General features: G+C 40.4%; 1 protein-coding gene across 1 annotated transcript; it reads left to right on the plus strand.

Moving 5' to 3' along the window:
• The first annotated feature begins 5139 nt into the window (after positions 1 to 5139).
• On the plus strand, positions 5140 to 5538 carry LOC134740908 (uncharacterized). Its single transcript, XM_063673563.1, has one exon. The coding sequence runs from the start codon at positions 5140 to 5142 to the stop codon at positions 5536 to 5538; it is 399 nt and encodes a 132-aa protein (XP_063529633.1).
• Positions 5539 to 14415: the final 8877 nt, after the last annotated feature.

Genomic DNA, 14415 nt, shown 5'->3' on the forward strand with positions numbered 1-14415 from the left:
GGCGCGCTAAAGCGCGTCAGAATCAAATCAACTTTCTGCAGTTATTTAGTCTTTGGCCACAATAACTCCAATTTTATTGCACTTGGGCTCAGCACAAGCATACAGAGTACAAGGAAGGCACGGAGCGATGAGCGACACAGCCTCCTCGTCTCAAAGCTAGCACACGTGCCGGCCACGCTTTTTTCGAGCTGCATACGCACGAAATGTTGAATAATATTCGATTTCTTTAAAAAAATCTTATTTTTTAACATTATGAAACGTTGCGTTTGTAGTGCCTGTTAAAAAAATATTTTAGGTTAAAAATGACTAATCGAATAAACCGTTTAGGAGATATAAGCAAAGTTAGTCGCAAAACGACCTGTCGTAATGTTCCTTTTATGGAGAAACTATAAGTCATAGGGAAGAAGTCAAACGTTAGGAATGTTGTACATAAAATGGAGATTAATATATATTTTTTTCATAATTTTTTGTTGAACCGTTAAGCAGATATATACTCTAGAAAGTAAGAGTTTACGGCCAACAATAGCGACTAGCGCCTTAAACTGTTGTTGTAATTTCTTATTTGAAACTAGCCACCCGCCCCGGCTTCGCACGGGTTACACAAAACCTTTACAGATTATACACTAAAACCTTCAAGAATTACTCTATTGATAGGTGAAAACCGCATCAAAATCCGTTGCGTAGTATTAAAGATCTAAGCATACCATACATAGGGACAGACAGACAGCGGAAAGCGACTTTGTTTTATACTATACATATACCTACTATGTAGTGATGACCAAACCGACATGAAAGTAACGTGAGATGATTGTCATTGTCATGCCATCTAGAGTCCGTCAAAGTTAACTCTGCACTAATTTTGACTTGGCAAAGTGTTAAAGTGCCATTCCCATTACAAACGAGTGTCTTTCCCGTCCGCGTCCCTTTCGTATAGAAATTGCCATACAAAATGACCCTTTTTAGGGTTCCGTAGCCAAATGGCAAAAAACGGAACCCTTATGGATTCGTCATGTCTGTCTGTCTGTCCGTCCGTATGTCACAGCCACTTTTTTCCGAAACTATAAGAAACTGTTGAAACTTGGTAAGTAGATGTATTTTGTGAACCGCATTAAGATTTATAAACTATAATACAAAAATAGAAAGAAAAAAACAATAAATTTTGGGGGTTCCCCATACTTAGAACTGAAACTCAAAATTTGTAGACTACGCCGTGACCTTGATTGCTGTTCTAGATTCTATCATCACGAAACATGTTTAAGGTCTCACGATTACAAAGACGGTATAGACCGCACTATTATGATGCCAAACAAATTTTTGAGGTGCCAGTGAAGGACACTGCCAGGATAAGGAGGAAATTCACTGGCTACATGTTTAACTATATATCTAAATGGATATACTATATCCATTATAAACTGAAATAAATGTCATATATTAAAAAGTGACGAAGCCCTACAGGTGCAGGAGGACTTCGTCACAAAATCTATTTCAGTTTATAACAAACTGCATGAATAACAAACTTTGTCGAAAGGAACTGTCCCGCCCGCGCGTTGTACTCGGTGTAGCACCGCCCGCGCGCCGGCGCTGGTGCATGATTTAGTTGAAATTTGGTATAGAGATAGTTTGAGTCCCGGGGAAGGCCAAAGGGTAGTTTTTCTTCCAGATATTACCCTTTAAGGGGATGAAAAGGGGGGTGGAAGTTTGTATAGGGAATCAATAACAGCTAAACAGATTTAGATAAAATTTGGTTTGGATATAGTTTGAGTCCTGATGAAGGACGTAAGATACCTAGGTGCTACCCCAAAATCAAGCCTAGAGGAGGTGGAAATTTGTATGCGACCCAATAGAAGCGAATTTGATGAAATTTGTTGATATGTAGATAGTCTTCGATAAATATTTCAGTTTATACCTATATAGGCGATAGAACCCAGTTTTTGGGTTATTTGGGTTCTTATCGGTTTACATTTTTTAACAAGCTTTTAAAGGCATGCCTTGGGTCAATGACATCTACATAAGAGCATAATATTATCATTTAAGACCATAAAATAATAGTTGTATGCAAATTATACAATTGACTTGTCACTGGGACTGATGGGGTCGCGGTACCGGCGCGGCGGGCCACCGCTGTGAGATAACTGTGGATATAAGTGAAAGTTAAACAACACATTTGTTTAGCGGCTTTTTGCTAACAACTCATTTACTCGGTTCGTTGATATTGGTGAATGCGTGGATATTGGTGAAGACAGATTACGTTTAACAAATAGTTGTGTCATAAACTGAAATAGATATCATATCATACACTAAAGAAAAAGTGATCAAGTCCCAAGTCCACCGGTGGCCGAGGCGGGAATCGAACCCGCGTCTGCAGCTTTCGCGGCTAACGTCCTTGTCCTGACCACTAGACCACCCGACCACACCCCGCCGCCGCGCCGGCCGCATCGACTTGTGAACTACTTAAAAAAACCGGCCAAGTGCGAGTCGGACTCGCGCACGAAGGGTTCCGTATCATTACGCGAAAAACGGCAAAAAAATCACGTTTGTTGTTTGGGATTGGGAGCCCCCCTTAAATATTTATTTTATTCTGTTTTTAGTATATGCTGTTATAGCGGCAACAGAAATACATCATCTGTGAAAATTTCAACTGTCTAGCTATCACGGTTCATGAGATACAGCCTGGTGACAGACAGACGGACAGTGGAGTCTTATAGTACTAGCGGTTACGGCGATATTTGCATCGAAAGCTGCACTTGATGCAGAAAGCAAGCCGCTTTGCCCAGTGATACTAGGGACCAATCTGAATGATTTCATCCGAGGAAACACAAATTTCATCCACTAGAATTCAAGATGGCGGACCTTTTCCAAAATGGCGGCTGCAAAATTAAAAAAAATTGTAGACACAAAACGGGGGCACCGATTTTAGTGATTGATATATCAATCAATTCGTATTGACACCTGTAATCGGAAAAAATATATACCATTTAAGAAATTAAAGATGGCGGCCAAATATTAAGAAAATTATGTTTTTTTCTTTCTTTTTTCCTTCTATTGAAAATAACAACTAAATGTTCTATAGTATGGTCACATATTCTTTCATTTAAATGAAACCTGATAATATTAGCTACAAAATAAAATAAAAAACTTGACAATCCGTTGAGTAGTTTTTTAACTATACGCATTACAAAAAGATTGATGATTTCTCTTTATATTTAAAGGTAAAAAATAATAATAATACATATTTACTTTATTGAGCTATAAATAATTTATTGTATTGCCGCTTATTATTTGTGACGTTCCACGGAAAAAGGAACCTTATGGAGGCTGGCGCTTACGTCGCATCCATGGTACGGGTCCTCGCGGCTGCAGGGTTCTGTGAAGTCGCTGGTAATCCCCTCCGGCGGGGCCGGGCGCGATTCGCCTATTTTTTCCGTAGGAAAAAACGTTCGAAATAGCTGGTGCGGTTAAGGTGCGTCCGTGCAGGTGGCTACCGTTGTCAATCCTAGAAGAAGAAGAATGTGTGTAGTATTTAAATAGTAATGGAGAGGCGGGACAGTTTGGCGTAGTTTATCTATAAGTAACCTTTCGTTTTTGCAGTTGCCTTTGCATGTGCTGCATTCTGCATTGCACTGTGCAGGGTAGACCCACCCTCCGACACGTGCAGCGCATTGTTTCGCAACCTTTTTTACAGCCGCAATGGTCCGGGTATGATAATACACGCCATATCTCCCTGGCTTCAGACCATTGCGGTTCCCAACTGTCATTAGATGACTTCCAACTCCAAGAGGATGGCAATGGCACAGAGACATCATCAAGAATAAGGGCATTGCTCCATGACGCCCCTCTACTCCGCTTCGTGGAGAAGCACCCGGACTTCCTTTCACCTTCGGCAGTGAAGAGGAGACCGGAATGCAGCCCTCCAGAGAAGAGGGAACCGAAACGGGTCTGCCAAAACCCGTCTCCGCCTACCGACCCGCGACTCCGCGCCCAAACGAGAGCCGCCCTGCAACCCACACCAGGCCCCCACAAGGGCCCTGACAGCGCCACAGCACGCACCGAAGCCCTCAAGCCGGGAGCGTCAACCCCCACGACGGCGCCCACCGCAACGACACCTGCGGGGCCCAGCACCAGCAGCTACGCGAAGGCCGCAGCCCTCCCCTCGGGCGTAGCCAACGCGTGCACAGCAACCACCGGCAGCAAGGCTGCTAACAAAAAAAAGACTCCATTAAAAAAAAAAAAACAATACATGCACTAAAAAGAGCGATAGTGCCAAGCAGCCTTGCGGTGAAGATGATGTGGGTACTCAAAAAAAAAAAACTCAAGTACCCACCCATTTTCGCCGAAATTCTTCCCAACTGGCCGAGGGTCCTGGAGGACCTAACGCAAGTACTCGGGACACCGCCCTTCACTACGCCGATAGGGGAGGGCATTCGATTCGAACCCCGCTCCGAGGAGGAATACCGCACTGTAATCCGCCATCTTTCCAAACTGGAAAAAGAAGCGACCGATGCCATCAACGAAGCCGAGAAGAAGGGAGAGACCTCAGACGCCATCAAGCCGCTTTTCAATGTCTACGGGCTGGAGAGTGAGAAGCGGCTCAAAGTGGCCGTTAGAGGCCTCCCCATCAACACGGCTTCTGAAGAAATCAAGATCGCCCTGGAGAAGCTGGGCCACCCCGTAGAATATGTTAAAGAGATCAACGCGAGAGCGGGACGCCCGGGCTGCATCTACTTCGTTCAGCTCGCGGGGACTGCCCGGGACCACGCGGGCATCTACGGGGTGTCTGAGCTACTCCACCTGAGAGGGATCAAGGTGGAGGCATGGCGCGGGAAGAAGGGGCCCGCGCAGTACCACCGCTGCCAAGGATTTGGCCACTCATCTCACGGCTGCCACCGACAACTGGCCTGCGTCCGCTGCGCTGAACCGCACTGGGCCGGCCAGTGCACGAGACCATTAGAGAATGAAGCCACATGCAGGAACTGTAGGGGACCGCACCCAGGAAACCACAGGAACTGCCCTGCTTTCAAGAGGGCCTACCGCCTATGAAAGGCCGGGAAATCATACTTCTCGGCCCCGTCGCGCCCGGGCCCCATCACCAACGCCACGGTCGCCAAGCCCACGGTGGAAGAGTCGGCGCCTTCAACACTGATGGCGCCGGAAAACCCCCCCACCCAAAGGGGGGTGGTACGACCGCAGCCGGCGAAGGAGCCCAGTACCGCTGCGAAAAAGAAGCCTGCAAAGATTGCCACCACAAAATCAGCGTCTACACAAACGACGTCTGCCCCGACACCTTCAACAGCGCCGGCACCAGCCCCCGAAACTGCCGCACGCACCACGCCGCCGCCAGCCCCAGCAGCACCCACCTACTTCGACGCCCTCGTCCTAGAGGTCTTAAGCATGCCGGTCGGACCCAGAAGCCCCAGACGCGTCACGCCGCCGCCAGCGCCAGCACCCATCTACCGCACGCCCCCGGCTGCCGACCTCTTCGACGACCTCGTTGCGGTCTTGAACAGCCCGGATGGACCTAGAAGCCCCAAACACACTTAACAACAGGGCCATACGAGCCCGCTAAGATGCCAGCCCACTTTTTGGGCCTCAAGAGACCCGCCCGTTGTAACGGGCGGCGCATAGATACCGCCAAAAATCCAATGAAAGGATGGGAAGGCAATTCGCCTCTCCTTCGGAGGTGCGAAAGAAGCAATGGAGTTCTTCTTCTACCTACGCCTTTTCCCATTATCTGGGGTCGGCTCTCCTTGTCCTCTTTCTCCACACAGGACGATTTTGTGCTGTTCCGGCGTCAATATTTGTGTTTTTCAGGTCATTTTGGAACGTTGTCAGCCAAGTAGCAGGGCGTCTTCCACGGCCCCGTTTCGTCGTTGGTAGATCCAATGCCACTCATACCATGTGATCTGAAGACCGCCTGAGTACGTGACCGTACCAGCGTAGTCGCTTTTCCTTCAGCTTTTCTTCAATAGGAGCGATTTTAAAACTGCCTCTCACGTATTCGTTACGGATCCTATCCCTCCGGGTGACCAGCTGACCAGCGAAGTATGCGCATCTCTGTTATATGCAGTTTTTGAACGTGTTGTTTTGTTGATGCCCAGCATTCGGTTCCATAAAGTATGGCGGGTCGCACTGCGGTTTTATATAATTTACCCTTTATTTTTAAAGGCATTCTGTTATCACACAACAACTGCCTCCACTTCATCCAGCCTACTGTGGTTCTATGAGTTACGTCTCTATCAATTTTACCATCGTTGCTGATTATCGACCCTAATTTATGTAGAGCTTGATTGAGTTGGGATCTGTTGTACCGTCAAACAAACATGACATGTGTTCTGTTTTCTTACGGCTTACTCTCAAACCATTTTCCTCTAATGATTTAGTCCAAATGTTTAGTTGATTTTGGAGATCTTCGACATTATCTGATATTAGGGCGACGTCATCAGCATATAATATGTTCCATGGCACTGGTTTTTGGTGAGCCCTTGTTAAGTAATCTATGGTGACGTTAAATAATAACGAGCTTAATATTGACCCTTGATGCACTCCGTTGCTTATTTCAAATTTTTCACAGGTTCCAGCTGGACAAACTATCTGGGTGGTGACATTGGTATACATATCCTGAATTAATGCTATATACTGTTCAGGACTTATGAAACCTCAATACTACACACATTGAAATAGTAATGGAGGGGCGGGACAGTTTGGCGTAGTTCATTTCTATATATTCAATTTAATTATATTAGGTAGGTATATTTTGTTCTGATTTCATATGAATTTTCTTTTTTTTACAGTTCAACCACATCGGACGAAGATGATAAAGAGGAGTAAATGTGACGTCCCAAGGGTAAAGATACCTTATGGCGGTTGGCGCTTAAGCTATTATTAACGCCGCTCCAATACTATCGCGGTGCTATGCGACGTAAGCGCCAGCCTCCATAAGGTTCCTTTTTCGTGGAACGTCACAAATAATAAGCGGCAATACATTTATTTACAGCTCAATTAATAAAGTAAATATGTATTATTTTCTTTTTTTACCTTTAAATATAAAGAAATATCATCAAAGTTGTAAGTTTTGATGCGAGGGGGCCGTTTCTGACGGGAGTTACGCGCTTTTTGTAATGCGTATAGTTAAAAAACTACTCAACGGATTCTCAAGTTTTTTATTTTATTTTGTAGCTAATATTATCAGGTTTCATCTAAATGAAAGAATATGTGACCATCCTATTTAACATTTAGTTGTTATTTTCAATAGAAGGAAAAAAAAGAAAGAAAAAAAACATAATTTTCTTAATATTCGGCCGCCATCTTTAATTTCTTAAATGGTTTTTTTTTTCCGATTACAGGTGTCAATACGAATTGATTGATATATCAATCACTAAAATCGGTGCCCCCGTTTTGTGTCTACAATTTTTTTTAATTTTGCAGCCGCCATTTTGGAAAAAGTCCGCCATCTTGAATTCTAGTGGATGAAATTTGTGTTTCCTCGGATGAAATCATTCAGATTGGTCCCTAGTATCACTGGGCAAAGCGGCTTGCTTTCTGCATCAAGTGCAGTTTCATTTTGCTAACCGCTATAGCTATTAGTAATAGGGTCCCGTATTTACCCTTTGGGTACGGAACCCTTAAAACACAACTCAAAATATCATAAAAATAATTTACATAAACTTCAATTTTAATGATTCGAATAACAATAACTTTTTTTATTGCTTAGCATTCGGAAGTTAAGCTTTCTTTCTTTAAAATTGCGTAATTTTATGTTAATCTAAAGTCCTAAACTTTAGGTGCTAATACTTACCGACAAACCTTTTTTTTGCCGTTTTGTGTAATTATTCTACGTTTCTCACTTGTTTGGTGTCGCAGTGAAACCGGCTTATGTACGACAAACGATGGCATAGAAATCGTTCGATAGGCTTGTAAGTGTTGCCGCACGAGTGCCCATGGACAATGTCAGTCATTGCCATAATGCGCGGAGATGCCAGCGCAAGGTGGTCTACTGGGTCTACTACGCGATTATTACAGACCCTAGTAGACCTTTTTTACAGTTCCGTAGTCAACTAGGTATAGGAACTCTGTCAGTTTCACCATGTCCGCCTGTCTGTTCGTCCGCGACTCTGCTCCGTGAATCCTTGATCAATGGTTGGTACTAGAAAGCTGCAATTTGGCTTGGGTATATAAATCAATTATGCCGACAGTGATAAAAAATAATATAAAAAAAAATTAGGGTATTTCCCCTACAGCCATACACGTACTCGTAAATTGGGGATGATTTTTATCTATGGTACACGCGTACCTATCTATGGTTTCGCCATTATATATGTTCGAACTATAGGCGCTGTCCAAGCACTGTCACTCTATTCGAGTGCCAAAATATGTAGTGTAAGTCAGAAATGGGTGCCTTTCATCCCTTGCTTAACATCTACTACTACTACCTATGAGAACTTGGTAAATTTGTTCTCATTTAAATGAAAACTAAGCGACCCGCCCCGACCGCGGGCCAGGAACAGATTTCCATGACCAATCGCCTCCCGGGCGAAAACTCGTATAGTGGTTAACGGCTGTGTGATGAACTCTCGTGAACGTCAGCTGCCGCTCCGTTGGTACCGCCACCGAAACACGTAACACGGTCTTTCCACCGCGATACAAAAGGCTGACGATTTGTTTTATTAACATTAGCACATAAACTATCACCTGCCAAGTATCAAACGGGAGGCGATAACGCAGATGACTAAAAAAATATTTTTTAATACAGTTGCTCAAAAAGTGCTACTTTTCGTGGCTGTTTAGCGTGCGGAAAGTTGGTTTTCGCGAACTAGTGCTTTTTACTTTTCCAATTTTTTTAAATTTATACTTGTTCCAATTCATGACTACTTATTGATGAGTGTTTATATTAGTTTCCTTTAAACGTCGTAATCAACATAAAAACCTACTGTTAATGTAAGAATACGAAAAATATGCATATTTCAAATTTTATTACTTACCTCTTCATCATTATAGGTAAGTATTATAACACGTTTATTTTTAATGTTGAAAAACCGTTCTTAATAAGTTGTCTGAATGGAACGGAACGCCTGTCAAAGAAGGCATATTTTCTTACTGCAAGAATGTTTTAAGTTTCCAAAGGCAACATTCGATATTGTTTTTATAAATATACGATACACAAATAATCGTAAATATTGATATTTACAATTGTTTCTGTCTTATAGAACATGCATTTGAAAAAAAAACTTTAATTGAAGTGGGTTGAATAATAATAACAAAATCTATTCTAGTCGAATAAAAGCCAGAAAAACACCTCTTCATAATGTCAATGTCAATGATGTCACAGAATTAATAATATAAAAAGTTTCGAATTCCATTCCTTAATACTTGTTGCTTTTCTTATTTTTTCGCAACTGTATTAAAAAACGTCGTTCGATACACGTGCGGATATGTCATTATTCACTCGTCCCGAGTCTTGTCACTCGCCTACGGCTCGTGGCAAGATATCTCGGTACTCGTGAAGTAATGACATACTTTCCGCACTAGCATCGAAATGTACTATTTCATGTTTCATTTTTTCATTTTTTTTATTTCTTTAACAATAAGGCATTGTGTTAGAAAACTTACGAACTAATTACATACATGCTTCTAACTTAATTAAACTAAGTAATTATGGGACATGTCAGCAAATAAATACATTTTCAATAATAATTGACGATTAATTGCGAGTGACTAAAACAAGTGAGTCTAAACCGTAAAAGGATTTAATGTTAGTATGTCTCACAACAGTTTAAATTCGATTAAGTACATACAATTTAATTAAATATTTGATAACATGTCAATCCATACAAAAACAAATACTTAACTAAAAAAAAACGATTCATTTAAATAATTTACGATGCACATGTCAAAATTAAATAGATTCATTATTGTACTGGAAAACTAAATAAAAACGTTTTCCCCTCACTAGCTCGGAAAGCCCTCTTTTATCCTTTAAAACAAGCGGGGAAAAACGCATTTTATCCACTAGTGGGGAAAGTAATTTGACCTTGGATGGAGCGTGTTTAAGTAGCTTGACAGATAACAAAACGTAAAACGCTCATAATAATGGTTCGTTTGATATTAATTATCATTAAATAAATGGTTTGAGAATCTAATAAAAAATACCAGATTTAGCTTTATTTAATGATTTTAAGTCATAAACCTTAAAATTCCTTAATAAACGTTTGTTTTTTAATAATTATGTTAAATATAATTCTGAACGCACAAGTTAAGTCGATGCAATTTCAAAATGCATCATTGACATTTCATACGTCAGAAATGTCAACATTGTCAACAAAAATTTTACTTAAAAACTTCTCACGTAAAAGTACAGAATTTCCAGAGTTTTTTGTTATAATATCGTAAAAAAATGAGTGATTCCAGTGATGAAGATGATCTAACGCCTATGGATGTTGCACTTTCCTCGCTATAGTGAGGGGAAAAGTTTTGTGTTACACACGGGTGCAAATGTATTTTACTTCTCGTGTGTTAAAACACTCGCTACGCTCGGGATTCTATTTTAGAACCACTCGCTTCGCTCGTGGTTCCACTATAGAATCCTTTCGCTTGCTCGTGTTTCAATTCCACACTCGCGGGTAAAATACAACTTTGCACCCTTGTATAACAAATAACTATTTCCCAGCAAAAACGACCTCAATTTATTTTTAAATATGAACGGGTTAAGGATGACTCACGTTAGACCGGGCCGTGACCGGGCCGGAGCTTCCGGCGCTTACTTTTCTATGACATGACAGGTGATCACGTGATGCTTTCCATAGAAAACGAAGCTCCGGAAGCTCCGGCCCGGTCACGGCCCGGTTTAACGTGAGTCATCCTTTAGAAATAGCTTTGAGTTCTGTGGGTAGCCTATTAAAAACTTTGATAGCCTGGTACCGAGCACAGTACTCAGTGACTTTTAGCTAGCCTTGGTGTAAACGGGCAGTTCAGATTTTTTGTCCTTGTTGCCAGTCCTTGTTGTTCATGTGACCAGCTGATGGTCTTTCCACTGCGATACAATCGGCTGACGATTTTGTTTATTCACAAAAGCATCTAAACTATCAACTGACAAAGTATCAAGCGAGAGGCGACGACTACATTTTTTTACGTGTTTCGGTGGCTGCCATTCCTCAACCCACCAACGGAACGGTAGCTGACGTCCACGAGGGTTCATCATACATAGCCGTTAACCACTATACGAGTTTTCGCCCGGGAGGCGATGCCTGACGAAATTTGCGCCTGGCCCGCGGTCTATTCCTCTTGAATCACTCTATCTATTAAAAAACCGCATTAAAATCCGTTGCTCTAAGCATACATAGGGACTAGGGACAGACAGAAGGCAGGAAGCGACTTTGTTTTATACTATGTAGTGAAACACAGTAGCTGTAGTGAAACACGGCGTAGATCAAGGGTTTATTTTATGGAGCTATAAGGCCCAAAAGTTACTTGATGACGATGTATATAGGTAGGGTAGGTGGACACTTGTCTGGTCAATGGTGGTGGGTATTACCTACTCGAGAAATTGGGCGTTTTAGTCGGCTTATCAAATATTAGAAGGCAAGGTCAAAATTAAATGAAATTAACATCAGTTCGAAATGTTCGAATTGACCACTCGGACCCTGGTAGCGGTAGATCTAACATGTTACCTCTCTACTTTTGAATCAGGAGGAAGGTCATATATTTTTTAACGGCAAAACAAAAACCAAAGAGAATAGAGTGTATAGAGGATGATTGTCATAGTAAACTTTGTAGTCACGGTAAATTTACTGCCATCTTTCGACACAGGATTAAAACTAAAAATGAATAAAAACTATAGGCCAAAGGTATGGCGCCATCTATTCGAGCATATATTTTTTTCTTAGACTACTTACCTATCTTATACGGAGTTACATATATCATTGCAAAAAGTATCATCTAGTTGTTAGGGATAATAGTGACTAATAGCGACACGTACATTAGTGTTGATTTGTTGAAATGTTTTAAAAATTATATTGAAGTAAAATTTACGACTAATACGAATAAAGATTTATCTACCAATAGGTAACAAACATTTAGTTTTCTGATTGCGCAATGTGACATTTACATACCAATACACACCCAAACTTGTGATCAAGCATGTAATTATGAAAGGTGAACTTTCCGAATAGGAGAGAAGAAATAGTTATTTGTGCAACAAGAGAGGAAAGTTGGTTTTTCTTGCGAGTGTTTATTTTGAGTCCCGAGAAAGCGAAAGATTCTATAATTGAATCACGAGCGAAGCGAGTGATTCTAAGGTAGAATCTTGAGCGTAGCAAGGGAAAGCAATAATATATGTAATAAAGAAAGGACAGTTGCATTAAACTGAAACTGTGAAATAAGACGTATTTACTAATATAACATATGTAGATATTTGTTATAATTATACACGGTGACTAAAAAATAAATGCATTCCCGTTTGCCAGGCAGATTTTGGGATTATACTGAGCAAATTTTACTAATAGTCATACTTGTTATGAACAAAATGCTGCACTTCATGATAAAAGCAAGCCGCTCTGCACAGTGATAGTAGGGACCAAACTGAGCGATTTGACCCGCAGCAGCGGCAGTTTCACCCCTTAGGAACATAGATGGCGCCACTTCTTTAAAAAATATTTCATAAAATTCTACAAGCTAAACCAATGAACCGATTTAAATGTTTAATATCTCAAATGAAAGCGCATTATATACATTACTTTTAAAAAAATACTCAAAAAATATATACTCAATACTTTTGATAAAAACGGGAATTTTAAGTTTGTTTTTTTACCCGATTGATAGTTTTTACTTGATTTCTCAAAAAAATTGTATGGAATATGAATAGTTTAATGCATGTATATATTACTGAATAAATAACAAGTATTATAAAAAAAACCCGACACCGATATCTCTCATACTCTTCGAAATATGAAAGTTTGAATGTGAGTGTAAATTTCTTCAAGATATATTCCAAATAATTCTACAAGCTAAACTATTCGACCGATTTTAATGTTTAATATCTCAAATAAAAGCTCATTATATATACTACTTATAAAAAGATATTAAAAAAACATATACTGAATACTTTTGGCAAAAAACGGCATCTTAAGTTTTTTTTCTTACTCGATTGATAGTTTTTACTTGATTTCATAAAAAAAAATTATGGAACATGAATAGTTTAATAAATATATATATAGTACTGAGTATATAAAAGTATTACAAAAAAACCCGACACCGATACCTTTCATTCTTCGCGAAATATTTAAGTTCAATTATGCACGTTCTTACAAATAAATTCTTTAAAAGAAATCTTCAACCGCAGTAAGTGCACTGATTTTAATATTAAATGTGTCATATGAAAAGAAATCACCCAATTTATTTTAATAAATAAAAAAATTAATAAATAAAAACTGAATAAAGTTTTTTCCTGGTGCTGAACTACAAAAAAATATAACAAATCTAAAATTAGGAATTATTTTTATTTAAAGTGACTACATTTGTAAACAAAAAACTCAAATGTCCTCTTCGGGTTCACCGGTAGATGTAGAACTGAAAAAAAAAGTCGTTTTGAGAAGTACTCGTACCATTTCAATACTACAAAATCACCGATCATACATGAACTGGTTGCTGTACATTACTGTTGGATAATTTTTGTGCCTGTAGATTCACTGTTGAATTATTTTTGTGCCTAGTTGATTACCATTAAACCTATAATTTTGTGCCAGACCTGTAATCAGTGGTCAGCATGCAAAATAACTCTGGATTGAAAATTACATTAACTTACTTTTGATTTGTACAGCCACCTTTGCATGATTTACACTGGGCTGTGCATGGTAAGCTGACGCGACGACACTCACAACGCATAGTTTCGCAGCCAGATTTGCAGCCACAATGGTCCAAGAGGCTTAATTTCGACCAAATCGCTGTAACTGCCGACCATTCCGGAGTCCAACTCTCTTTTTCCTCAGTCCATCCCTAAGAAGATGGACATGGTATGGAAACTTCTGGTTTCATAGCGTTTCCCCATATATGGCCCGCTTGGTAAGCCGCTCGAAGTGCATGTTTATAGAGAGCAGCTGATGTAGGTGGCAGGCTTGTCACAAGCTTGTTTTTTTGAAGCAAACAAATATTTGTGAACTTCATTTACGTTTATGTGTTCCGTTTGGCCAAACAATAACACAAATCTAGGGTAACTTTATACTAAAATTAAAATATGTAGTTACACACCTGACAACTGACAAAATCAAAAACTTAAAAGTTGACATACTCCTATTTTCCCGTCTCTTTATAGTGGCCAGAGAAAGGCAGCTTGATCTGAACGAATTCTTGGAAGAATTCTTGAATTGTTGTACTGGAGTACGAAAACCAAATTTGTCCACCTTCGTTGTCAGTCAATGGAGGGCGTCG

This window comes from Cydia strobilella, chromosome 4, assembly GCF_947568885.1.
Source record: "Cydia strobilella chromosome 4, ilCydStro3.1, whole genome shotgun sequence".
NCBI classification, from domain to species: domain Eukaryota; kingdom Metazoa; phylum Arthropoda; class Insecta; order Lepidoptera; family Tortricidae; genus Cydia; species Cydia strobilella.

Bases quoted from the DNA above. Each gene is read 5' to 3' on its own strand.
- LOC134740908 (XM_063673563.1), top strand. From the start codon at position 5,140: ATGGCGCCGGAAAACCCCCCCACCCAAAGGGGGGTGGTACGACCGCAG.